We start from the raw sequence: 25,870 nt of genomic DNA, 5'->3' as shown, positions 1-25,870 counted from the left end.
ACCTTGGCAACTTTTAAGACTTGAGGACTTCAACTCCCAGAATTCCCCAGCCTCACTCCAGGTAAAGGTGAGGGGTACCTGCAGCTTGGCATGCTGGGCTTCCCACTCCTCTTAGGACGATTTTCCTCAACCAGGTCCCCAAGTATATTTTCAGAAAGAAGTGGAACCCTCTCCTTCTCCTCCTCTTGCACTTTGGCAGCGTCTTGGTCAAAGTCGTATTCATCCTTTCGTGGCTTTTGGCTGGCAGGATGCAGTTTTTTGACGTGGCTGTCCTCAACCAGCTCCTTAGTCCTTTGGCGCTTTGTACAAACGCCAGGTTTAGAAACGCCTGGAGTAACTTCATCGTCAGCTGCAGGATCCAGACGCCTTTTCTTGCTTGGCATTTTCCCTTTCTTGGTGGGGGGAATCTGTCCATTCTGCCCATCACATAAAGCACCCCTCAGCCGAAGGCTGCCATCTTTTCTGCCAGTCTCCAAGTTCTGCATCTGCTCAGTGGTGAGAATTTCAGCACTGGTTTCACTGGATGCTACGCTTACCCTTTCTTTGTCTGTCTCTGGATTATCCCCTGTGCTCCGTGTACTCAGGCCTTCTGGGCTCTGGACCACGGGCTGGCTCTCTAACATGTCCTGCTGACAATTTTCCTGGGGAGATTGGCCATCTTTCTCCCATTTTCTTTTCCCAGGTTGGAAAAACGGGGTCTGTGCTTGGACGGAAATGCTTTCTGGCAATCCTGGGCATGGCCCTGCCCCATTAGCTACATTTAAACTATAGTCTTCATTTTGTTCCTCTCTAGTTTCCAATTTTGTCCCTTGGCACCTGTCTAGCCACCCAGCATCCAAACTGCTCAATCGTTTCGTTACTGTCTGCTTTTGCCACTGAAACCGATCCGATGATGGCAGCCTCGGTTTCGGACCAGGAAAACGGAACTGAGTGCCAGCCAGGTTTGGAAATGAAGTAGGAAGGAGAGCTGTAACTTCCTTGGCATTAGAACCAGGCAAATCACTGGGATTAGTTTTTAATGAAGGAATTTCAGGCGATGGGAAAGACGCAACTTTTTCAATCTGAGCTCCATCCTTCTGTGCTAATTGAACTGGTTTGCTTTTCGGAGTGAGGGATCTCCTTAAAGTTATAGGACATTCCTGGGATCAAAAGTAAAATAACACACAATTAGTAGAATCAGAAGGATATCACTGCTGAAAACTAATACAATATTCTTAGCTTCTGAAATCTTTTATTTTTGCTGTTTTGTTGTTGCCTGCAATCTCCTTGCATGTTTTATTTATGCAATTTATAAGACCATCTATCTATCCAAGAAACTCTTGACAGTGAATATATTCTTTCATGCCATAAGGCAAGAGAAGAACTGAGTCAATTTAAAATTGGGGCTCATTTAGCAGGTTTGGGTAGAAATGTGGGGCCTAATTTTACCCGCCTTCCTCCCCTATCCTACTTATGTCAGAATTATATGTTGGGTTAATTCAAGTATAAATTATGATAGCCTTTAAAGTTATTCTTGCTTACTCATATCAGAAAGTTATATTTAAAATAAGAGATACATTGGGTCACTAGGCAAGCGTGCAATCTGATCTTTTTATGAAAAACCAAAGAAACATTGGGGAAAACTTCCTTTTAATTTTCCCTCTGCATTCTAATTCTCTGGTTTTTCTTGAGATTTCTCTGTGTTTTGGGACTAGAGTAATACATCTGTAGAAGGCTACTTTTCTAATCTTTGTTCATTTGATTTGATTTTCTTATTTCTTTAGTCACAGTCACACTGTTACTTTAATATATTAAGGAAGTGACACATAAATGTAGACTTCCCCTTCAGATCAAACGTTGCTGAACAGAGTTATTAGTAGCTATGGGCCCAGATAAATACTATGGTAGGTATCTAATTAACTCAAAATGAGATGCAAGTCTCATGTTTGTTGACAATAGAGCAAGGATGAGAAAGAAATTTTTACAGAGAATTGGTCCCTTTGATTCTTCAATGACTTTCATCCTCCAAAAATCAAGCTACAGTACCTTCTACATTCAAAACAACAATGTTTTGCACAATATATAATTGCATTGTATAAACTCAGTAAAATACAACAATATAGCAACTATACACTTCTCAACAACCACAAACTTTTCAGACCTTAATTTTTGCACCTAAGTTGCATTTCAGCTTCATCCCGAAATGCTGAGCTGAGGCCTGCAAGGCTTCTGGATTCTGCTGGGTCACTTTAGAAATCTTCTGCCCTCGATTCAGGTGTGATCCCCAGGAACCAAAATCAGGTGCCTTAGCAAATGGACCCAAGCAAAGAGGAGACAGAAAGACAACTCAGTTGTTAATATCAGACTTTTTCAAAAAGACCCAGGTGGAGCCACAAACTTGACCATTCTTTTTGGGTTGCCCTCTTGTGTGAATGCAGCGGGTGTGTTAACTAATAGCTTACACTATGCAGATCATGACAGTTGGGTTAAATGGGTAAATTAAATGATTAGGTAAACTAGAGTTTGGATATTGTGCGGACACAACCAGTGAATTTTGGATGCTGTGTATAAAAGGAGTGAAGGAAATGTTAACTCGGTGTAAGAAATTTCAGGAAAACTGATGTGTTCCTATAACTCTCTTAACAAGTCAATTAAAGTGACTGCATTCACAAGGCACATAAGTATAGTTTTAATGTGAACCCATAAACTATTGTAGTAACTAGGTTTAGCATGTTGTACAAACCCAACAGCTGAAATGTTGGTGGTGTTTAAGCAAGTTTTGCTTTAAACTAAAGCAAGAAGGCGAAATGATTCCTCTCCCCACTTTCAGGGCTCAGACAGAACAACATATTTGCAAAACATGGTGGCTCTTTCATTACCTTTTCTGGTAGTACAAGTTCCTGATTTTCTTGCTGGCAGGTCATGGCAGATTCAGGGCGATCATGATGCCCCTTGGATTCTTTTAGAGCTTTGTACTCTCTGTACAGTTCTGTGTGCAAATGAGATTTTTGAGCTGAGAATCATGTGGCCAAATTAATTCTGTAGTCCCTCAAATGTACAGTCTTCTTTAGGTAGGTTATCCAAATGTTCACTTTGCACTCAAAAACAGTTTCACACTCAAAACATGAGGACAAGGGAGAGGAGGTTTGTGAAACGTTGCCCTCAGAGTAAAATGTTTTGCACATCCCAAACAGTGAAGAATCTCTTACTATTCTTAGTATTACTATACTATTACAACTCAATGAAATTAGAGTTGCAGAAGTCCGAGAATGAAAGTTGTAGCTATTGCTCTTCTAAACGAATGAAACTTTCGCTTCAATCCATAAGAAAAACAAATCATAGATTTCCAAAATTGTGACAGAGTTTGAGCTGAGAGGGACTGGCTAAGGGTGGACCTGAACAAGTTTGATCGATGCTAGTCAACACAGTGTCCTCATATTATATTTATGACTCCCTTGATGCCATTCACATTTTTGCTTTTCTCATAGTAAAAAGTTAAAGACTAAGAAGTGATTTTTGACAAAATATATACCAATGCAATTAAAAGGAATATCAATGTATTGTAAAATCATTGCAATTAGCATCTAATTAAAAAGTTTTAGACACAGATTTCTTGTCTTCCTTACCTATTTTCTGATGAGAAAATGATCAAAACGTAGCATTTTAAAAGTTTGCAAAGAACTATCATGTTCCACTGATCAAAACTGTATTCTATCACATCTACTACTGCACCTCCATACACAGGACTGTAATATATTGTATAGAAGGATCATGCTTACTTTTTATTTTTTCAGGAGCATCCAGAACATCTGTCTGGAAAACAAACACAAAGAAATAATTTCGGAAATCTGCTTGATTTCAGTCGTGTTGAAAATGATTTAATTAACCTAAACAATATAACGATGAAACTTATGATAATCCGATATTAAATTGCATTCAAAATACCTTGCTGGGCTTCCTCTGCTGCTCCTGAAAAAAAGAAGTCTCCCATTTTTTCAGAAGGACTTTAATTTTGTCCAAAGGGTCCATAGTTCCATTCAACAATTTCCCGAAAACTGTACGAAAAGACAGAATGTCAGGTTAATTAGCTCCAAGAAAACTCCATCAGAAGATTTAGCAAGAAATGCCATGAGAAAACACAATACAAACAGGACAATACCCAAGTCCTTGACACAAACATCAATCATTGCATAATATTCTGGTTCAGATTTTGATGGACAACTCCTCAACTTTAAAATTCCAATTCCAACCCTGCAATTTAAGCATACAGAATTATGTATGTATGTATGTATGTATGTTATTCAGCTTTGTTCGGGTATTTTCCCAGGTCATTGTAGTTGTGCTTTTAAAGTTGTAGTGACGTTTCGGCAGAATCTCATCTGCCATCATCAGGCTCCTGTATTGTGTTCGTCTTTGAGGCAGACTTTTACAGCCGTTTCTGTTTTAAATTTGGTGCTAGCCTACTGCTGTGCCAGAATGTTTTTTTCTTCATCCTGATTGGTTGGGAGTCTTTGTCTGTGTTTATTGGTCTTGGACACCCCAACCAGGCACCCAGATGAAACCTAGCTTCCTAATAAATGATAGCCATCCGTTTACCCGAAGCCAAACCACACTAAAAGCCTCCAATAAAGGAAACACAATGTTGCCAGCCAATCAAGACAGATAATAGATAGATATAATACATGATAATTAGATAGAATAGATAGAATAGACAGGTAATTAATATACAGAATAGATAAATAGATATAATAAACAGATAATTAATAGATAGAATAGATAGGATACAAATAATACTGTAGATATATAATAGATGATAGACAGATAATAGAGCTAGATAGATATATTAAGCTGTTCAATACCACAGACAATACTGCTACCCTACAAAAAGATCTTGACTATGTATCAGAATGGTCTAACAAATAGCAACTTCAAATCTCAACAAATAAATGCTCTGTCCTACATATTGGCAAAAAAAATCAGAAAATAAAATACAAGCTGAATAGTCAAGATCTTGTTGATGACCCAAGCTCTGTAAAGGACCTTGGAATACTCACCTCTAATTTATTTATTTATTTTTATTTATTTATTTGATTTGCCAATTGTTTACAAGATAATAAGTATAAGTGTATACATAGTTGTGAATACATGAAATGGGTACATATAAGAAAAATAAAAGAAGAATAAGAGAAACAATAGGACAGGGACGGTAGGCACGTTGGTGCGCTTATGCACGCCCCTACAGACCTCTTAGGAAAGGGGTGAGGTCAATAGTAGACAGTCTAAGGTTAAAGTTTTGGGGTTTGGGGAAGAAACTACAGAGTCAGGTAGAGTATTCCAGACATTGACCACTCTATTGCTGAAGTCGTATTTCCTGCAATCAAGTTTGGTGCGGTTAACTTTGAGTTTGTATCTATTGTGTGCTCTTGTGTTGTTATGGTTGAAGCTGAAGTATTCATTGACAGGTAGGACATTGCAATGTATGATTTTATATACCATGCTTAAATCAGACCGAAGACGGCGTAATTCAAGGTTTTCTAGTTCTAGAATTTCAAGTCTGGTGGCATAAGGTATTCCACAACGAGTAGAGGAGTGGAGAACTCTTCTTGTGAAATATTTCTGGACTTTCTCAATTGTGCTAATATCAGATACGTAATGTGGGTTCCAGACTGATGAACTGTATTCGAGTATTGGTCTAGCAATGTTTTGTATGCTCTGGTTAGTAGTGTGATATTACCAGAGAAAAAGCTACGTAGGATTAGGTTAACAACTCTTAATGCCTTTTTGGCTATGTAGTTACAGTGGGCTCTAGCACTCAGATCATTAGAGGTGAGTATTCCAAGGTCCTTTACAGAGTTTGGATCATCAACAAGGTCTTGACTATTTAGCTTGTATTTTATTTTCTTATTTTGTTTTGCCAATATGTAAGACAGAGCATTTATTTGTCGAGATTTGAAGTTGCCATTTGTTTGACCATTCTGATACATAGTCAAGATCTTTTGTAGGGTAGCAGTATTGTCTGTGGTATTGAACAGCTTTACATCATCAGCGAAAAGAACGCAATTGCTCTTAATATGATCACAGAGGTCATTTATGTAGAGTATGAAGAGAGTTGGTCCTAGAACACTGCCTTGGGGGACACCACTATTGACAGGTACAGAATTTGATAGGACGCTCCCAATTTTGACCATTTGTTGTCTGTTTGCCAGGAATGCTTCTATCCAGTTATTCAGTTGTCCAGAGATACCATAGGATTTTAGTTTTAGGAGTAGTTTGTCGTGGTACCACTGAATCAAAGGCTTTACAGAAGTCTGTATAAATTACGTCTATTGCTTTGCCCTGGTCGAGTTGTGTCGTCCATATGTTTTTGCAGTGTAAGAGTTGCAGATTACAGGATAGTTTTTTTCTGAAACCAAATTGTTTATTGGAGAGTAGGTTGTTTGTCTCTAAGTGGAAGATGATGGATTGGTTAATAATTGATTCCATGACTTTACAGGTGACGCAGCATAAGGAGATTGGTCTGTAATTTTCAACTAGGCTGGGGTCTCCTTTTTGAAGATGGGGATGACTGTGGCTTGTGACCATAGGTTAGGCAAGGAGCTGGTCCTGAAAGATTTTTCAAAGATTATGCTTAGAGGTTTGGCTATGGCAGTGGATAGCTTTTTTAAGAAGTAGGCACATATTCCATCCGGTCCAATAGATAGAGATGGTTTTAGATTGCGTAGTGCTTTTTCATTTTTCACTAATGATCTAAGTGCTAGAGCCCACTGCAACTACATAGCCAAAAAGGCATTAAGAGTTGTTAACCTAATCCTACGTAGCTTTTTCTCTGGTAATATCACACTACTAACCAGAGCATACAAAACATTTGCTAGACCAATACCGAATACAGTTCATCAGTCTGGAACCCACATTACGTATCTGATATTAGCACAATTGAGAAAGTCCAGAAATATTTCACAAGAAGAGTTCTCCACTCCTCTACTCGTTGTAGAATACCTTATGCCACCAGACTTGAAATTCTAGAACTAGAAAACCTTGAATTACGCCGTCTCGGTCTGACTTAAGCATGGTATATAAAATCATACATTGCAATGTCCTACCTGTCAATGAATACTTCAGCTTCAACCATAACAACACAAGAGCACACAATAGATACAAACTCAAGGTTAACCGCACCAAACTTGATTGCAGGAAATACGACTTCAGCAACAGAGCGGTCAATGTCTGGAATACTCTACCCGACTCTGTAGTTTCTTCCCAAACCCCAAAAACTTTAACCTCAGACTGTCTACTATTGACCTCACCCTTTCCTAAGAGGCCTGTAGGGGGCGTGCATAAGCGCACCAACGTGCCTACCGTCCCTGTCCTATTGTTTCTCTTATTCTTTATTTTTCTTATATGTACCCATTTCATGTATTCACAACTATGTATACACTTATACTTATTATCTTGTAAACAATTGGCAAATCAAATAAATAAATAAATAAATAAATAAATAATAGCCAAATAAGATAGATAAAAATAGAGGTAGATAGAATAGATATAATAGATGATAATTAGATAGAATAGAATAGAGATAATTAATATATAGAATAGATAATAGATATAATAGATAATTAAGATAGAGCTACATATAATAGATTAGATCATAGAGCTAGATATAATAAACAGATAATTAATAGATAGAATAGATAGAATACAGATAATACTGTAGATATATAATAGATGATAGATAATAGAGTTAGATATAATAGCCAAGATAGATAAAATAGAGGTAGATAGAATAGATATAATAGATGATAATTAGATAGAATAGAGATAATTAATATATAGAATAGATAATAGATATAATAGACAGATAATTAAGATAGAGCTACATATAATAGATTAGATCATAGAGCTAGATATAATAAACAATTGATAGAATAGACAGATAATTAATATATAGAATATATATAATAGACAGATAATTAAGATAGAGCTAGATACATATAATAGATTAGATCATAGAGCTAGATATAATAAATAGATAATTAATAGATAGAATAGATAGAATACAGATAATACTGTAGATATATAATAGATGATAGACAGATAATAGAGCTATAGATATGATAGCCAAATTAGATAAAATAGAGGTAGATAGAATAGATATAATAGATAATTAGATAGAATAGAGATAATTAATATATAGAATAAATAGATATAATAGACAGATAATTAAGATAGAGCTACATATATTAGATCAGAGCTAGATATAATAAACAGATAATAGATAGAATAGATAGAATACAGATAATAGATATATAATAGATGATAGACAGATAGTAGAGCTAGATAGATATAATAGCCACATAATAGAGCTAGATAGATAAAATAGATATAATAGAAAACATATAATAGAGCTAGACAGGTAGATGTGAGGAAACCGCCCCCTTTTCAACAATGGACTTATAAGTAAATGAATATAAGCAAGCAAATAAAGACCTTCTCCCTTTTCACAGCAGTAGACTTGGGCTCCTAAAGGCCGCCTGGTGGGACGGGGAGGAGGAGGAGGAGGGGGCGGCAGCTCAGGGAAGGCAGCTCTGAGGGGGCTGGACGGGGGCGGGGGGTCCCGCGGAAGAAGGATGCAAAAACCGGCTGCAAAATCTCTTCAATTCCAGGGTTGGGACGCTGCGCCCTCCGGTTCCCCCGCGAAATTGTGACTGCCACTGGCTTGACTGGGCTGAAGCCTCCCGAGGAAGGTGACACGCGACGACGAGGAGGAGGAGGAAGAAGAAGCCGGGCTCCCGCTTTCCCCCGCTGGATAAACCTACAGGAAAGCTCGACGTCCCAGGCCGCCGCCGAGCCTGACAGGATTTCCCGCTCCCCGAAGCGCCGACCAATCAGGGAAGCGCACGTGCCCCGCTCAGCCAATCAGCGCCCATCTCCCGTCCGAGCTTTTTTTCCCCCCCTGGAAAAGTGGACCGCGAAGGCGCGTGCGCGGGAGAAGTACGGAGGCCGCCGCGGGACTTCTTGTCCGGTCGGAGCGGGGCTGAGGGGGGAGGGGAGAGGCTCGGGAATGGGCTTCTTTGGTGGGGGAGGGGAAAAAACGCGGGCCCGACGGAGCGAGGCGCGGGTAAGGGCGGGGTGGTGGTGGTGTCGCGGGCCTCTCGTTGCCATGGAAACAGCCCCTCAGACTCTGAGGAGCGTCGTGAAGAGAGGCCCGGGAGCGGAACAAGGCCCCAAACCCCGCGCCCCGGTAGCCGCTGAGGGGCATTTCTCCGGGCCTTGCCTGCGAAGGAAGGGCGCTTGGCAGCCGTTAGGCCGGCACGTGCCGCGGCTCCATCTATGGGAGGCCTCTCCTTTTGTCTTATTTTTTGGGAGGGGGGTTTCCTAGGCTTCGGGGTGGGGAGCGCCCAACAATTTGGGGGGAACGCTGAGGGAAAATGAGGGTCTCTCAGGGGATTCTCATGGGGGGGCGACGAGCTTGGCAAGATTTGAACGAGGGAACATGGGGGGGGGTATTTAAAAAAAAACCCACCCTAAATGCAGGCTGTCCTCGACTTACGACCGCAGTTGAGCCCAAATTTCCCATGGCTAAGATGGAGTAAGGTTTCCCCCCCCATTTTACGACCTTCCTTGCCGTGGTTGTTAAGCGAGTCACGTGGTTGTTAAACGAATCTGGCTTTCCCATTGTCTTTGCTTGTGGGAAGGTCACCAAAGGATCACGTGACACACCCCCACCCCACCTGGGAGGCTGTGACCGTCGTAAATACGAGTCACCTGAATTTTGATCAGGGGACCGTGAGGAGGCTGCGACGGTCGTAAGTGTGAAAAATGTCTGAAATGATAAAAGGGTCTCCTGCCTGAGCAGGGGGTTGGACTAGAAGACCTCTAAGGTCCCTTCCAACTCTGTCATTCTATGATTCTGTAAGGGTCTTCCTGCTTTTAGCAGGGGGCTGGACTAGAAGAACTCCAAGGTCCCTTTCAGCTCTCATTCTATCATTCTGTCTCCTGCCTGAGCAGGGGGTTGGACTGGAAGACCTCTGGGGTCCCTTCCAACTCTGTTATTCTGTACCACTGTTTATTCTGTTCTGTATGGCTGCAAGTTAAGGATACCTGTATTTCTTTGCAAGTTTCTCTGACCTTTCCTCACCTGCAGGATTGGTTGGTTGCAAGTTTATTTTTTGTCTTTTCTATTTTAATTTGTTTCTTTTAATTTCTCACATTTTTTTAATCCACCACCTCCCTCCCTCACAGAGGGAAAGGCATCATATCTGGTCCATAGACTGTGGATTGTGCATTATTTTACTGCCACACTGTGCCAGGTTTAAAAGTACCTCCGTACTAAGTTTGCCAGAAAACTGAAGCATATACAGATGGTCCCTGACTTACGACCGCAATGGAGGCCAAAATTTCTGTTGCCAAGCGAGACAATTGTTAAGTGAGTTTTGCCCCGTTTCATGACCTTTTTTTGCCAGAGTTGTTGAGTGACTCGCTGCAGTTGTTATGTGACACAGTCATTAAGTGAATCTGCCTTCCCAATTGACTTCGCTTGTCGGAAGGTCACAAAAGGGATCATGTGACCCCAGGACACAGCAATCGTCATAGATATGAGTCAGTTGCCAAGTGTGTGAATTTTGATCACTCAGCCATGGGGATAAAAAAAGTGACTTATCGTTTTTCACACTTAAGACCGTTCCAAGATCCCCCTGGTCACGTGATCAGAATTCAGATGCTTAGCAACTGACTCACATTTATGACAGTTGCAGTGTCCCAGAGTCATGCGATCATTTAACAACTGTCTCGCTTAGCAACAGAAATTTTAGGCTCAAAATCGAGGATTTACCCATAGTTTTTACTTTTATGTCACTGTGGTTGTTACGTGGATCACATGGTGGTTAAGCAAATCCAACACAGTCAATGAGCATTTGCTGTTTTCTGCAGAGCGAGGAATCTGGTACATGGGATCCTTTGTTGTAGTAAATGCTGAGGGGCCAGGACTGGGCCAGGCCCAGGGATCAATGTCAGCCCTTTGTTCTTTTGCACAGACTTTGATGGAGGCATTCTTAGGATAATTAGTTGACAATTGGGCATTTAAGTTTGGCTCTGACTTGAGGCAGATGAACTCAGACTCACATATCAGAGAATGGATCTGGTTCCTCTTTGCATCTTATTTTCTTTCTTATTTCCTGTGAGGATCCGTTTAAGGTTGGCTGGCTGGTTGGCTGTGTGTCTGGTGTGGTTGCCGTCTATTAATAATGCATTTGAATGTCTCAGGCTGTGGATTTCTAGGTGTCAGGAGAGGTGTTAGCTGATTCTGTTTCTGTGAACTGTCTTTTAATAGGTCCTCTCTAGGGATAGATCTGGCTCTGTTGATTTGTCTCTTGATTGGACTAGATGGGTCAGTCTGTCTTCTGAATGCCTCCCAAATGCCTGAATTCCCTCAGTTGAGCATCTCGGTCAGGTCGGTCAGAATACACAGGTAGTCCTCAACTTATAACCACAATTGAACCCAACATTTCAATTTCATTTCAGGAGCCTCTGTGTTGCAGTGGTTAGAGTGCAGCACTGCCAGCTACTTCTGCTGCAGCCAGCTGCCTACAATTTGGCAGTTCAAATCCCACCAGGCTCAAGATTGACTCAGCCTTCCATCCTTCTGAGGTGGGTAAAATGAGGACCCAGATTGTTGGGAGCAATAGGCTGACTCTGTAAACCACTTAGAGAGGCCTGTAAAGCACTATAAAGTGGTATATAATTCTAAGTGCTATTGCTATTTCTGTTTAGTGAGACATTTTTTAAGGGAATCTCCCCCCCCCCATTTTACGACCTTTCTTGCCACAGTTGTTAAGTGAATCACGGCAGTTGATAAGTTAGTAACCTGGTTGTTAAGTGAATCTGGCTTCCCTATTGACTTTGCTTGTCCGAATATCGCAAAAGCAGATCATGTGACCTTGGGAAACAGCAATTGGCTGTAAGTATGAACCGGTTGCTAAGCGTGTGAATTTTGATCACATGATCATGGGGATGCTCAAAGGTCATAACAAAAACAGCCCTAAGCCACTTTTTTCAGTGCCTTTGTAACTTTAAAAGGTCACTAAATGAACTGTTGTAAGTTGAGGACTACCTGTATCTCTGTCAGGTCAGTCAGAATATATAGGGTTGAACCTAGCTGTAGATGATGCCGTAAATAAGATGATGTGTTTCCGGGTGGAAGCTGCAAACATACAGTCTGGAGATTTCTCATATTCTATAATATTTTCATATACCTAACATGGTAGTTTTACCCAAACACCAAGGAAGCGGACCTCTCTTTACCTCAGAGGTGTCCAACTTTGGCAACTTTAAGACCTGTGGACTTCAGAATTCCCCAGCCAATGGGGACATTTGCAAACTACTGTATGTTTCTAACCACGGATTGTCAGAAATAGTTCATTAATTACTTCTAAGTAGACTGGCTGGGGAATTTTGAAAGTTGAAGTCCACAACTCCTATAAAATTGCCAGTACTATTTACATGGCTGGGAAGAAATTGCTGAAGACATGATAGAATTTGATCTTTATGTATCATGAGTGAATCTCGAGTAAAGGAGGGATTTTAGATGATGGGAATTGAGAAAGCCATTGTTCTTAGTCAGTCTTGAAAATACTGGCATATTATCTTACGCCAGGCATAAAAGTCAGCTAGGTGACTTTGGGCCAGTACTCCTTTCTCAGCACAGTCTTCAGGATTGTTGTTGTGGGGAAACTAGGAGCAGGCATCTTAGATATGTTTGCATTATGCATTATAAGGGGCTGAATATAGGTCAATGGCTGTGCCACTGATTTGGTGCATATTATTGCCAGATGATGTAATGGCTTCTGGAGGAGGTATGGAAAACTGAAGGCAGATCGGATGACCACGGCAAAAAGACCAAGAAACTAATGAATAGACCAGTTCTTTGGCACCTCTCCAGGTAAGGAAAGGAGAGGAGACCACAGGACAACAGTGTTTTCTGGGTCTGAGCACTGGGAGAAGTGGAATTAACCATCTTGCTCACAACCACACAAGGGCCTTATAAAAGATACATTTGCAAACCTCCTTTTCTAATCACTGATCACTAGAAATAGCTCATTAATTATTTTTAAATTATTAGGGATCTTGGCATGACAGGTGTGAAAATGATAGGAGACTCTAGATCTTTAATCCTGAGTGAAAGAAAACCATAAGCTTAAGATTTTAAAGAATCTGATATAAACAAAAAACCATAGAAGATTTTTGATCTTAAAAAGTGGACTAAGGGTACAGGTAAAATTGAAACTTAAGCTGAAAAAATGTTTTTGGAATTCATTATAAAGCACCGCTTGTTCTGTTTTGGTTTTCACAAAACATAACATGGAGGTATACTTTCATGATTTAAAAAATGAGATACTAGAAGGAAGTAAAGATTTTTAGTAGAGGAAAATGCACAAGCCTGCAACATGTTACAGCAATAAAAATATTGAAGACTTTTGAAGAATGAAATCAGAGAATAATAGTCAAGGTATCAACAATCTGAGTAGTGATGTCTGCTTCTGTGATTAGTCTGTGTCCAAAATATGTCATTAAAGAAATGTCAGATGTAGAACAAATTTTATCTGAGAAGATAAGAGGTGGTATCAAAAGTGGATTTACAACTGGCAAGCCAAACGTAATTGACAGGTAATTTTTTCCTTAATGGATTTATAAAAGAGACTTTTATAAGAGCCTTGGAATGCTCTGTGTGATGGGACAAAGAAGAAATGAAAAGAAATAAAATATGGCAATATTTGAATAAATATTAAGAATGTAAAATGCAAAAGAAAGGAATATAAAGTTACTTTATTTGATCAAGGTAAAGATATGTTACTACTTCTAGCTACACTTTCTAATCTAGGCTATCTGCTGGCACCAGGACTGAAAAGATGATGTGGATTTGTTTATAGACACATGAAAAGATAAATATAATTTTAGAGAGTATAAACCCGCGATGGCGAATCTATGGCATGCATGCCACCTGTGCCATTTGTGTCAACATGCGAGCCGCAGGCAAACTACCTCACTGCGCATGCATGTGTGCCTCACAGCTGATTTTCGGCCTGTTTGAGGCCAGTTTGGTCACTTCCTGTATTTCTGGAAATACCAGAAGTGACAAAACGGGCCCATTTTTTTGGCCTGCAAAAGCTGCAGAAGCTTTCCTCAAGCCTCTGGGAGGCTGAAAAAGGCCTCAAATGGGCCGAAAATCAGCTGGGAGGTGCAGTGCAGATAAGGGGGTGTGTGTGGGTGGGCGCGCACATTGCCTTCTGGGTGCTGGCATGCAAGCGCATGCACAGTTTTTGGCACAGGAGCCCAAAAAGGTTAGCCACCACTGGTATAAACAGTACTAACTTTGTTTATATTTAGGATGAAGATTGGAAGTCATTCTACACCTTTTTCCTTCTTAGAGTCATTTCACTTGCACTTTTTACTCTTTTTTCCTTTTAGTTTGAATTAGATTTTATCTTATAATCGAAATTTTTAGCAACGGTGAAGTAGTTCTCATCGGCAAAGAGAAACTCAGTCACTGTACAGACTCACATTGGTGAGCATAAACTCACACGTGCCATACTGTGTTGACATTAATGGGGATGATCCTGACGGCTTGAAGCCCATATTTGTGAGAAGGTGGTTGTATGACACTTCACCATCCATGGCAGCTAAGTGATTATATCCCAGGGGTGGTCAATAGATTTCAGTCTTCTTTGGAAATCTCTGGTGTCTCTTAGGAGAGTGCTGGTGACATAAGATCTGGGAAGAGTTGCTTGGCCTCAGCTTCTTTGATTATGATGTCATGGTGAGTCTCTTGAGGCCTTGGATGGCATCTGGCTGCGCTCTGCTGAGATTGTTATGTAAGATTTTTCCCCCCATTGATGATTGTGTCTTGAGGTTGCTGGCAAAAGCACTCAGTATCGAAATCCAGTTCACTGTTACATCCATCAAGGGGTGGGGTCCATGATTTTTTTAGGATTTGATGAGCAGTTGCATCCCGGATTATGAGGGCTATATCTCTGAGCCTGGTTTCTTTTGTTAAAAGTATTTCTTCAATCTCACATCTTCAAGTCCCCAGAGAATTGCATATTTTTGGTGGGTTGGGAGGAGGAGGAGGAGAGAGAAGCATCATCCACAAACAGACCCTCCAGCTTGGTGGGGTCTGTAGCTGAATGGGGTTCACAATATTTGGGGGTAAATCTGTGGAGTCCTCCAACTACATTGAGTGCATATAAACTTGGACTGCTTGTTTTCTTTCACCCATAGTTTAATATTGCTCTCCAGCTACACCTTTAACTAAGAAGACATTTCAATAATCAGGGTAAGGAAATATATGATGGCTCTTCTGTGAGGAATCCTTGTTGCCCTCTGAGCTTGGTTGTGTTCCTCCAGACGTTTCATTACCCAACCAGGAAGCATCATCAGTGCTAGTAAGGAGTGAGGTTTGCATTCTGTTTATATGCTACTGGCTTGCCCTGTCAATGTTGGTATTTCCTTGATTAGGCTGTTTACTATGGACTTGTTTATTTGCCTTGGTAGTACCTTGATTGGGGTTTCCTTCTTGATGGTTTATCTAGTGTTAATCTTGGTGCTAACCTGCTCATATAATTGCATCTGATTGCTGGTGGGGAGATAGTTTTGGCCATTTTGTTCCAGTTTTTGGCTTGTGGCTGGTTTCTTTCACATATTCTGTGGATATTATTTATGTCTGTGTATCTATTTGTGGTCGATTGTTAATTCCCTAACATTTTTGGATTTGGCTTATGGTCACAACTTCCCAGTTGAAACTATGGTTAAATTTGTCCATAGGTTGTGCAATTAAAGAGTTTTTATCACGTCTTCTGACTGCTAGTTGGTGCTCATTTCATCAAGGCGAAAGTGGTAGAGATAAAAGGAAAGAGGAGAGGAATTGTGTAGAGAGGCTTTTTTTGTTCTTCCTAATTCAGACTAGCAGTTTAAGCAATGACAATGCTTTATAAAATAATTGTCCTCATTTTCTGAGGGTAAAGTGGCATTTCAGCTTGTTGAAGAATCTTTGGTCAAATGTAATAAGTTTTATATGTTAAACCTGTGCATTGGTTAAATGGAGCTTTCTCTTAGGTAAGAATAAGAGGTGATATCCTGTTTCTCCTTCCTGCCTCTCCCAGAAGGACCATCCTCTCAATTCAGTGGAAATAATGCGAATCACTAGCCTTAATAACCAAACCCAATTTTCCATCCCCACCCAGACTGTTCTTTGTTGTTATCGGGGATAGGTGGGTAGATTTATATTCTGCCTCTTCTCAAGACACAACTATTTACGGGTTAGCCAGCTGCAAAATGCTGTGTGGGATTACAGGTCCCTCTGAGACTGTCTAGCTGAGGTTGTCTCCCCCTCCCTTTTTGACAAGACCAGGGTCTTTTTAGGTCACTGAGCAAAAAAAAAAAATAGCTGTTGCTTCATCCAGCCATGGGATGAACAAGTTATGGAGCCCAGTCACATTTGTTTGAAATAAAGTTGCACCTCTTTAAGGCTAAAATTCTTTGGGAGTTTTATGCACAAAGTACATCCCATTGAAATAAAGAGAAAAAAATAACTCTTGATGATCAACTACATATTACACAATTACATACGTCAACATTAATGTAACAATAATGTTAAGTGTTAACAGTCATTTCAAAAGTAGGAATTCAGAGGCAGCTTAATGCTGCAACACTTTATGAAGATCAAAATGGCTTTATAAGAGCCTTTAAGAAGGCTGGCCATCATCTACCACTTTAAAGGAATAAAGCATAATTGGAACGCTGCTACAATGGAGCACAGATTGTTCTCTTGAAACCACTCGCTGTATTGCAAGCCAAAGAAATGCTTCCTCCTGAATCATTTAAAATAGCTCCTGACATTCTCCCCCCCCCCCCCTTATAGCAATAGCACTTAGACTTATATGCCGCTTTATAGTGCTTTCCAGCCCTCTCTAAGCAGTTTACAGAGTCAGCCTATTGCTCCCAACAATTTGGGTCCTCATTTTGCCCACCTGGGGAAGGACGGAAGGCTGAGTCAACCTTGAGCCTGGTGAGATTCGAACTGCCAAATTGCAGGCAGCTTGCAGTACTGCACTCTAACCACTGTGCCACAGAGGCTCCTAATTATAGCCATACTTCTGGTCAGGCAAGTATCTACAAAATACAGGTAATCCTTGACTTATAACCATTCATTTAGTGACCATTCCAAGTTACAATGGCACTGAAAAAAGTGACCTACGACTGTTCTTCACACTAGAGACCATTGCAACATCCCCCCACGATCATGTGTTCAAAATTCAGAGGCTTGGCAACTAACTCATATTTATGACGGTTGCAATGTCCCCAGGTCACAGGATCACCTTTAGCGACCTGACAAGCAATGTCAACGGGGAAGCCAGATTTTGTCACTAGCTTAACAAGTGCAGTGATTCACTTAACAACTATGGAAAGAAAGGTCATAAAATGGGGCAAAACTATTTAACAACTGTCTTACTTAGCAACAGAAATTTTGGGGTCAATTCTAATTGTGAGTAGAGGATTATCTGTATATCTACGGAGATTCTCATAGACATATCTGCTGTCTTACCTGTGTGCCTGCTCCTAGGATAGGGATAGGATAGGATAGAATAGAATAGAATAGAATAGAATAGAATAGAATAGAATAGAATAGAATAGAATAGAATAGAATTCTTTATTGGTCAAATGTGATTGGACACACAAGGAATTTGTCTTTGGTGTAGAAGCTCTCAGTGTACATAAAAATACATCATGAATCATAAGATACAACACAGTGATAATCATAGGATACCAAATTAAGCAATCAAATCATACTAGGAAACTAAAACAATAGAAATAGTAAAGATACAAGCAACAAGGTTATAGTCATAAGTAGGAGGAGATGGGTAATAGAAAGGATGAGAAGAAGAATAGTAATACTGTCTTGGTAAATAGTTTGACAGTGTTGTGGGAATTAGTTGTTAGCAGAGTGATGGCATGCAGAAAAAACTGTCCTTGTGTCTAGTCGTTCTGTGTGCAATGCCCTATAACATCGTTTTGAGGGTAGAAGTTGAAACCATTTATGTCCAGGATGTGAGGGGTCTGTAAAAGCTCCATTAATTTGTTAGTTATGCTCGTGTTTTTCTGCCTCAGATTTAGTCATGGAGGAATCCGAAGAGAAGCGTTTTGAAGAGGATACAATATAGAAAAGCTGCATCTCCTGAGGAACTCATTTTGGATAGCTCTGCCGATCCAGTCAGAAGAAAAAGCAGAAATCAGTTGGAAGTGCTGAATTTGCTTTTTTTGATATAGTGGGAATCCGTGACCACCTTTCCCCAAAGAGATATTAGAGTGTCATCAGAGCAGCTATCTCTGGAGAAAAAAAATCCCTTCTCTTATCTCAAGACATCAGAAAACTTCCAGGACCTGTAAGTCTGTAAAAGGGGATCATTTATCATAGAGTTTCATCTCTTGGAGGACCCAAAAGGCTTGTAATCCTGATTTAACTAGGCAGGGATTTCATGTGCTTTTCTTCCGTTGCGGTCAGTGGAATGTGATTGAAATGCCGGCTGGCTTCAAGCCCTTCCTTAACTTTGACAAGAGTGAGGCTTGTGGCCCTTTCAGGATTGTTTATCTGCCATCAAGTCATTGTCAACTTTTAGTGTGCACATAGTTATTCTCCATGACAGTCAGTCCCTCACAGTAGGAGGAGTGGCAAAACTTGGAGGCAGAGTATAAAGAGGAATCAGCCTCGAATCCCTACATAGCCACAAGCGGACTCAATCTAACCTTTTTTGACTGCCATTGACCATTCCTTCTTTGCAGGAATGTTGTGGCTTTTGTTTATAAAGTGCATTATGTATGTCAATTTCTCATTAGATGTTTCTTGAAACTGAAGGTTTGAACACTTAGATGAATGTTTTTTGAGACAGACTGCAGAGAAAGTATCTAGTAATATTATTCTTTCCCATAGCAAACTTCTGGCTCGCAGCCCCTCCATCCAGTTGCTGCCATGTATTCCCTGGTCTTCCTCTGTGCCCAGAAGGTTGTCTCTCACTACACAACTCTGCAAGAGGCCCTGGGCTTCCTCCCAAAGGAGCTGTATCCCGTCCTATTCAAGGCTGCCTTCATGGATAAGAGAACTCCGTCGCTCCAGCAATTGGTGCAGACCTGGCCATTCCCTGTCCTCAGTTTCCAGAAACTCTTGCGCAAATGTCAGCATTGTGAACGGGCCCTGATCCGGGAGAAACCAAACAAGTTGTGCATTCAGGCCATTATTTTGGGAGTGGTGACGTACCTCATGAAGATGCTGGAGGATCGAAAGGGTAGTAAGAGGTATGTGTACCCCTTCCTTCTTTTCTCTTGTCTTCCTAAATGAAGCACACAGAATGTGCATCTCCACCGAGGCCAGAAAAATAAAGGCAGTCCTTGACTTGCAACAGCTCAGTGAGTGGCCATTCAAAGTGTCATAAAAATAATTCCAGTAAAAGAAACAGGAAACAGCAATACAATAAACAATTCTTACGTTAAGATTCAGAGGTTTTATTTCATGAGCAATTTGGAGCATAAACGAGCCCTCGTAACACAACTTCTATCAATACCCCATTGCCACGAGGTGGTCCATGACATAGCTGAGTCCAGCAAGGAACAGCTACATAGCTGGTGGTCCTGAACTCAGAGCCCAAGACATTATTTTGATACTTTTCTGCCTGCAGTTTCACAACTTAAACTTCCTTGTCTTTCCTTCAGACAGACCGTCTCCACATACACCCCTGGACATCTCAAACCTCTCTCCCTCGGCTGCTTTCAGTTCCTTATTTCTTGCGGTTTTCAAAACTGCATACTTTGCACAATCACATTTCATAGCAACAGCTCCGCAGGATTAGAAATAGTTCTGATACACTTTGAAATCTTTCTTGTCTAAAACTTTGGTTCATGTAGCTTTTTTGGGAGGGCCTGCTATCCTTCTGAGACCTATGGACTCTGGTGCTCCAATAGGCTATTTTTCTGCTCCTCACAAAAAGTTACAAAGGCACTGGAAAAAGTGACTTAAGGCCATTTTTCACACTTACGACCATTGCAACAGCCCAATGGTCAATTCAGATATTTGGTAACTCACTCATAATTATGACAGTTGCAGTGCCTGACGAGCAAAGTCAACAAGGAAGCCAGATTCACTTAGCAATTGTGTGACTAACTTTAACAATTGCAGTGATTCACTTTAACAACTGTGGCAAGAAAGGTCATAAAATGGGGGAAAATATCACTTAACCGTTGTTTTGCTTAGCAACAGGAATGTTGGGCTCAATTGTGTTGTAAGTCAAGGACTACCTGTATTAAAACCAGGATTCCCTAGAATTTCTAAATTTGTGATGCATCTCACCTGGCTTTTTCATTTTAAGTTGTATCCCACACTTAAACTTTTCTCCAGCCTTTTTAAGACTTGTTGACCCTCTTATCTATCTGGAAGGTCATTTTTCATTACTAGCGATTCCTACACATTGCTGTTAAAACCTTTGCATGTGAAGATAAAGATCGGATTCTCACGCCTTAGGTTCATTTTATTTGCCCGGTCACTACCTTGGATCCTTTGCCCTAAGATGCCCAGAATACCAAGTTGTACACCAGGAGTCCCCAAACTTGGCAACTTTAAGACTTGTGGACTTTAACTCCCAGAATTCTCCAGCCAGCTATGCTGGCTGGAGAATTCTGGGAGTTGAAGTCCACAAGTCTTAAAGTTGCCAAGTTTGGGGACCCCCTGCTGTATTTAATAAGTCAGTCCAGTAGTAACGCTATTTTTCTCCAGGGATGCTGGAAACACTTTAAGAAAAGATCACAGCGAGCACAAAGGAATCCTATTTTGTTTCTAGTCCCATCGGAACACTATTATTTAGGCTTGTGCAAAGGGTGACCTCTAGGAAGGCAGACCAGTCAACTCTGTGGTCAGCTGGAGGAATGCTGATGAACTCTGTTCTTGCCGCTGCTACCGCTGCTCTCACTGTTTTGCCAGTTTCAGGTGTGGCTTGGTCCAGGTATTTACCTCAATAAGCTTTACATGTTTACTCAGCTGAATAAAGACAGACCTCCCTTAGCAAAGGAGAACCTTGACACTCTTTATTCATACGTTTGCTACCTTGTCCACTTCTCCACCCAGAAGCATTGGCCCACCCCACCCAGACAAGCTGGCACACTCTAGATCAGGGGTGATCAAACTCACGTCGTCACGTGACGTATCACAACTTCTTTCCCCTTTGCTAAACCGGGGGTTTGGCCAGCACGTGACGCATCCACTCCGCGTCCTGCGAGTTTGACACTCCTAGTTTAAAATAAGTATAGAAATAGCCACCCACCACTCTTGGAGGATCTCCAAAGGACACAGAGTGTCATCTCAGGGACTTGGGGTGTTTCCTGAAGAACCTTGCAGGACCTCGAAGGCCTGCAGAGGCAAGGGTGACATCGGCACCTATGCTCCTTCCTCAAGACTTTCAATAGAACACCTTAGATTCCTGGTCAACCTAATGTCAGCTTTGGAAGCCAAATTGAGATCTGAGGCCACAATGGAGCCTGGGAAAGTGGGAGGGGGGAATTCATTGGAGTAGATCTAGTTAGACATAATAAAATTCTTTTTCTGATTCAAGGTCAGGTTGTGTTGCACCTAAGTGAGGGGAAGTCTCAAGTTGGGACAGATGATGATTGGACCATGTGATGTGATGATGGGTGCAGGGAATGGATTTTGTAGTTTTTGCTTATTGCAAGGAAGCCCGAAACTTTCAGATTCGGGATTCCCCAGTTGGGCCAGTTACTATCCAAATAAAAAGGAACTTTTGAGAGACGTCTGTCTCAGAGTTATTGGGTGGAATGGAGGTTTGCTGGAAAGCGGACCCCTAACGGTTTTCTTTTGTCGCTCCTCCGGCCAGCAAGGGGCAGCGTTTGCAGATCCTGGACATGACAGGCCTCCAGGACGAAGGGCATGGCCCCGAGAGCATGAGCCTGTGGTCCCGGACGGTCACGCTGGCCAAGGCTTGCCTGGACGTCTCCAAGCAGCAGAGCAAGTGCCTGAAGCGCTCCTCCAAGCGGAGGAAGGGCCCCTACAGCAGCTCAGTGGCCCTGCCGGCACCGCAGCCTGTGTCCGTGGATGTCTGGGTGGACCTTTTTGTCAACAGCACCTCCTACGTGGTGCTGAAAGACGCCCTGCAGATCAACAGCGGCAACGCCCTGCGCCTGCGCTGCCGGGACTTCCGGGCAGAGGAGCTGTCCATCGCCAGCACCGTGGGGCTGCTGGAGTTCCTAGACCCCGCTGGGGTCCGGCAGGTGGACCTGCGGTTCAACAACCTCGGGCTCTCTGGCCTCAGGGTGGTCCTGCCGCACCTGACCAAGTTCACCAACCTGGCCAGCCTGAAGCTGCCCTACAGCAACATCGATGTCCGGCGCCTGACGGTGGGCATGGAAGGGAGCCTGCAGTACTTCGCCACCCAGCTCAGCCGCCTCACCTGCCTCAAAGAGCTGAACCTGGGCTCCTCCAGGCTTTCAGGCAAGCTGCGGCAACTCCTGGGGTAAGAGAGCAACAGAGACCAGCGGTCCCCAACCTCTGCGGCTTGGCAGCCCGGATTAGCGGGGGGGAGAGGGGAACCAGGCCTGACACGTACGAACGCGGCTCCCATCCCACGCCAGCATGCCACTCTCACGAGTTGAGCTGCGCATGCACCAGCCCACTTCTCAACGTGGCCCGGTTCCAGATAGGCCACGGCCTGGTAGGAGACAGCAGCCCAGGAGTTGGGGACCCCTGACCTAGATCTAGGGACAGATTTACTGACAGTTAGGACAATGAATCAGAGGAACAGCTTCCCTCCCGAAGTTCCATCCCTGGAGGTTTCCAAGAAGAGACTTGGGCAATCCCTTGTCTGAAATGGGAAAGGGCAGGGGAGTCAAACGCACATCGTCACGTGGTCACGTGATGTATCCTTGAGGAGGGGGTGGGACTAGAAGACCTCCCGGCTCCCCCCCAGCTCTGTTAGTCTGCATTCTGTACAGATCTGGGAAACCTCTTTCTTTTTTTTTTTTTCCTGATAACTTTTTAAATAATTTGTCCAAATATAAAATACAAAGAAAAATGAGAATCATGGGGAAAATAAGGAAGGAGAAGAGGAAAAAGCATAGGCCAGGCGTTTGTGGGCTTAAAATGTACTTTTCCCTTGTTTTTTGTTTGTTTAATTCTCTTCTGTATCGCCTTTCACTTCTTAAAAGACCCCTTAAATGGGCGACACACAATCTTGGGCCTTGGCGTAGGGTCAGCCCTCTGATGAAGCCCCAGGGCATGTTTTGAAATGTAATTTTCAGGTTGACCAAAAAGGAGAGGAGAAAACAAGTCATGGTTTGATTCATTACTTCTAACACAAACCCCCAGGCCAATGAAATACATTGTATTTTGCATCCATTTTTTATTTATTTTCATTTTATTACTTAGGGTCAAGTATTTATCTTTTATATTATTTAATTCATATTGCGCATAGGTTTTGTACCGTGTTTCTCCAACAATACGGCCTCCCCCAATAGGAAGTCCCACCATGCTTTATAGGCATAAATAGGTGTGTGTGTGTGTGTGTGTGTAAAGTGAAATTACCACTCACGCGTCATCACGAAATCTCCAGAACCGTAAAGCCTGAAATTTTGAAATTTGGCATGTATGTTCCTCTTGGCTTCTAGGTCCTTGCTAAGAAAGGTTTTTTTCAAAATGACCCTCAGAGCATTACTATTTCCTACATTATTATTAACACGCTCTGATGCTAAGGATTTCTACTCCCCCACCCCACATGAAAAGAAATCTGTTCCAAATGCAAAACCCAAGCAGAGGAGAGGAGTTTCAGTTTCAGTTTCACCGCACCAAGCAGCTTTAGTACAGAACTGTTGAGCTAAGCCACGCCCAGGCTCCTTGCTGTCTCCTCCTTGCTCACACAGCAAATACTCTTTCAGTTTCCAAACAGCCTTCAACTCACTCTCACACACTGACAGGACACTAGCCAGATGGATACTGATGGATGCTGGTAGGCAGAGGCAGAACTTTTATCCCTTTATTTTCCTCCCCAGAAACTCAGCCCAGCCACATAGTTTTGTAGCGAAGCACAGGTATATCGAGCTAGTTTAATAATAAATAACAAATAACACCGGTGACCTTTTGGCAGTTCATCCCTGGTGCCTGATGGATGGGCCGAGGGTGGTGGTCCTCCTCCTGAAACCACCGCACAGCTCCTATGTCCCAGCACGAGGGGTGGGGAGGGAGGGGCCCCCCGCCGGTCCTTAACCGGCCTTCTCTTTTGCCCTACCTGCAGGGACCTGCGAAGCCCTTTGGAGAGCCTGGAGCTGGCCTTTTGCTACCTGCTGCCCAACGACTTCGCCTACCTCTCCCAAAGCCTCCACACCTCGGCCCTGAAGAAGCTTGACCTGAGCGGCAACAACCTGTCCGACAGCCTCCTCCAGCCTCTGCAGGGCCTGCTGACCGAGGCCGCCTCCTCTTTGCTCCACCTGGACATCATGGAGTGCCGGCTGATGGACAGCCACCTGAACCTGCTCCTGCCCGCCCTCTGCCGCTGCACCCGCCTCCGCTACCTGGGCGTCTTCGGCAACCCCATCTCTGCCAAGGGGGTGAAGAACCTGCTCCACAAGACGGTGGGCCTCTTGGACTTGCGGCTGGTCATCTACCCCTACCCCGTGGACTGCTACGGGGACGACCTGCCCTGGCCCCCCACCTCTTCCAACCTGCTCAACGGTTCGGTGGATGAGGAGAAGTTCTCCCGGGTCAGCAACGAACTCCAGCAGATGCTGCTGAGCGCCAACCGGGGAGACGCCATCTGGACCACGAACCTCTGTCGCCACAACAGCCTCGACTATTTCAGTTTATAGCCCCGTTGGGCGTTGGTACTCTTCCGCACCTAAATCTGGAATAAAGCCCCCCCCCCTCCCTTCTTCTTCTTCCTCTCTTGTCGGTGATCTGAGCCCACCTGGCAGTCCCGGTGGGTGTAAAGCCAGAAGCCACGCCCGGCTTAACCCCGCCAGCAGCCGATGGAAGAGCCTGCAGGGAGGTTTTCCCGAAGTCCGGAAACACGCTCTGCCAATTGTGCTGGGCCCTCAAGGTTGCCAGTGAACGGGAGCCACCTGGCAGGGATGGGTGGAAGGGGGCACACAGCTGGGGTGGGGTGGGGGGGCTTCTGCTGTCTTTCCATCCCTGCTGGAGGTAGATGCCAGCCCAGGATGTCTGTCCCAACCATGTTTCCCCCCCCCAATTGCAGACCATTTCCAGTGCATGTAGCAATGGGAGGGAGGTGGGGGGGGGGTCATGTTCCCTGTTGTTTGATTATTATTATTTTTTACTTCTATACATCAGAAAGTAGCGTTGTGTTGTTGTGGGGTCTGAGATAAGAGAGCGCAGGTGGGCGTTTTTTCACCTGTCGTTCGCCCTCTCGCGTTGTCGGATAAGGTGGGAGGAGGCAAGTTTTGGATCTCGAGTTTAGAGGGAAACCTCGTTTTACGATGGGTTGGCGGGAGGGGGGAAGATGACGACACAACAGCTTTTATGTTGAAATAAAAAAAACGATGCCTCTCAGAGCAAAGTACTAGTATCTGTCATTGACTTGTGGGAACGGCTGGAATCTGCCTGCGACACGAGCCGTCTCCAAGGAGCGTCTGGAATTAAGTTCAGGTTGAAGTTGAATTAGAGATGAGTAGACAACATTTCAAATTTAGAGCAGCGTGGCGCAGTACTGCAAGGTAACTCACTGTTTACTCCAGGGTGTTCAGTTCTGACCAGCACATGGTTGACTCAGCCTTCCGTCCTTCCAAGGTGGGTAAAATGAGAACCCAGATTGTTGGAGGAAAGAGGCTGACTCTGGAA

The 25,870-nt window shown here is 42.9% G+C and overlaps 2 protein-coding genes across 10 annotated transcripts in view; one reads left to right on the top strand and one right to left on the bottom strand.

Moving 5' to 3' along the window:
- The window catches only part of RECQL4 (RecQ like helicase 4), a 33,254-nt gene extending 24,424 nt beyond the window's left edge, over window positions 1–8,830 (bottom strand). The window contains exons 1-6 of one of the 2 annotated variants that reach the window (XM_026689996.2): window positions 8,467–8,830; window positions 3,925–4,034; window positions 3,759–3,792; window positions 2,859–2,968; window positions 2,141–2,284; window positions 79–1,139 (exon numbers count right to left, since the gene is read on the bottom strand). In XM_026689996.2, the coding sequence (XP_026545781.2) occupies window positions 79–1,139; window positions 2,141–2,284; window positions 2,859–2,968; window positions 3,759–3,792; window positions 3,925–4,008 (1,433 nt within the window). In that variant the 5' untranslated portion in view covers window positions 4,009–4,034; window positions 8,467–8,830. The remainder of the gene's footprint in view (window positions 1–78; window positions 1,140–2,140; window positions 2,285–2,858; window positions 2,969–3,758; window positions 3,793–3,924; window positions 4,035–8,466) is intronic. The other variant, XM_087962290.1, reaches the window with a different exon arrangement.
- Window positions 8,831–8,952: 122 nt separating this feature from the next.
- On the top strand, window positions 8,953–25,589 carry LRRC14 (leucine rich repeat containing 14). Of its 8 annotated transcripts, none has more exons than XM_087962287.1 (6): window positions 8,953–9,001; window positions 11,500–11,625; window positions 18,139–18,413; window positions 18,959–19,320; window positions 21,903–22,538; window positions 24,312–25,589. In XM_087962287.1, exons 4-6 carry the CDS (start codon window positions 18,998–19,000, stop codon window positions 24,880–24,882), a joined length of 1,530 nt encoding a protein of 509 aa, XP_087818413.1. In that variant the 5' UTR covers window positions 8,953–9,001; window positions 11,500–11,625; window positions 18,139–18,413; window positions 18,959–18,997; the 3' UTR covers window positions 24,883–25,589. The 8 variants fall into 8 exon arrangements, with proteins under 8 accessions (XP_087818413.1, XP_026545777.1, XP_026545774.1 ...); XM_087962288.1 differs by having other exon boundaries at window positions 8,976–9,220; XM_087962289.1 differs by having other exon boundaries at window positions 8,982–9,097.
- The last annotated feature ends 281 nt before the right edge of the window (window positions 25,590–25,870 follow it).

Source organism: Notechis scutatus, chromosome 3, assembly GCF_049901735.1.
Source record: "Notechis scutatus isolate UNSWTSFEM ecotype Mainland chromosome 3, rNotScu1.2, whole genome shotgun sequence".
NCBI classification, from domain to species: domain Eukaryota; kingdom Metazoa; phylum Chordata; class Lepidosauria; order Squamata; family Elapidae; genus Notechis; species Notechis scutatus.
The sequence above is the reverse complement of the archived record's forward strand: the minus strand, read 5'-3'. Positions and strand labels throughout refer to the sequence as shown.

What these genes read in the sequence shown, in the direction of transcription:
- LRRC14 (XM_087962287.1), top strand. Translation starts at nt 18,998, where the DNA reads ATGTATTCCCTGGTCTTCCTCTGTGCCCAGAAGGTTGTCTCTCACTAC. An exon ending in GATCGAAAGGGTAGTAAGAG is followed by an intron (nt 19,321 to 21,902) that starts GTATGTGTACCC and finishes TCCTCCGGCCAG; the next exon opens with CAAGGGGCAGCGTTTGCAGA. An exon ending in AAGCTGCGGCAACTCCTGGG is followed by an intron (nt 22,539 to 24,311) that starts GTAAGAGAGCAA and finishes CCCTACCTGCAG; the next exon opens with GGACCTGCGAAGCCCTTTGG.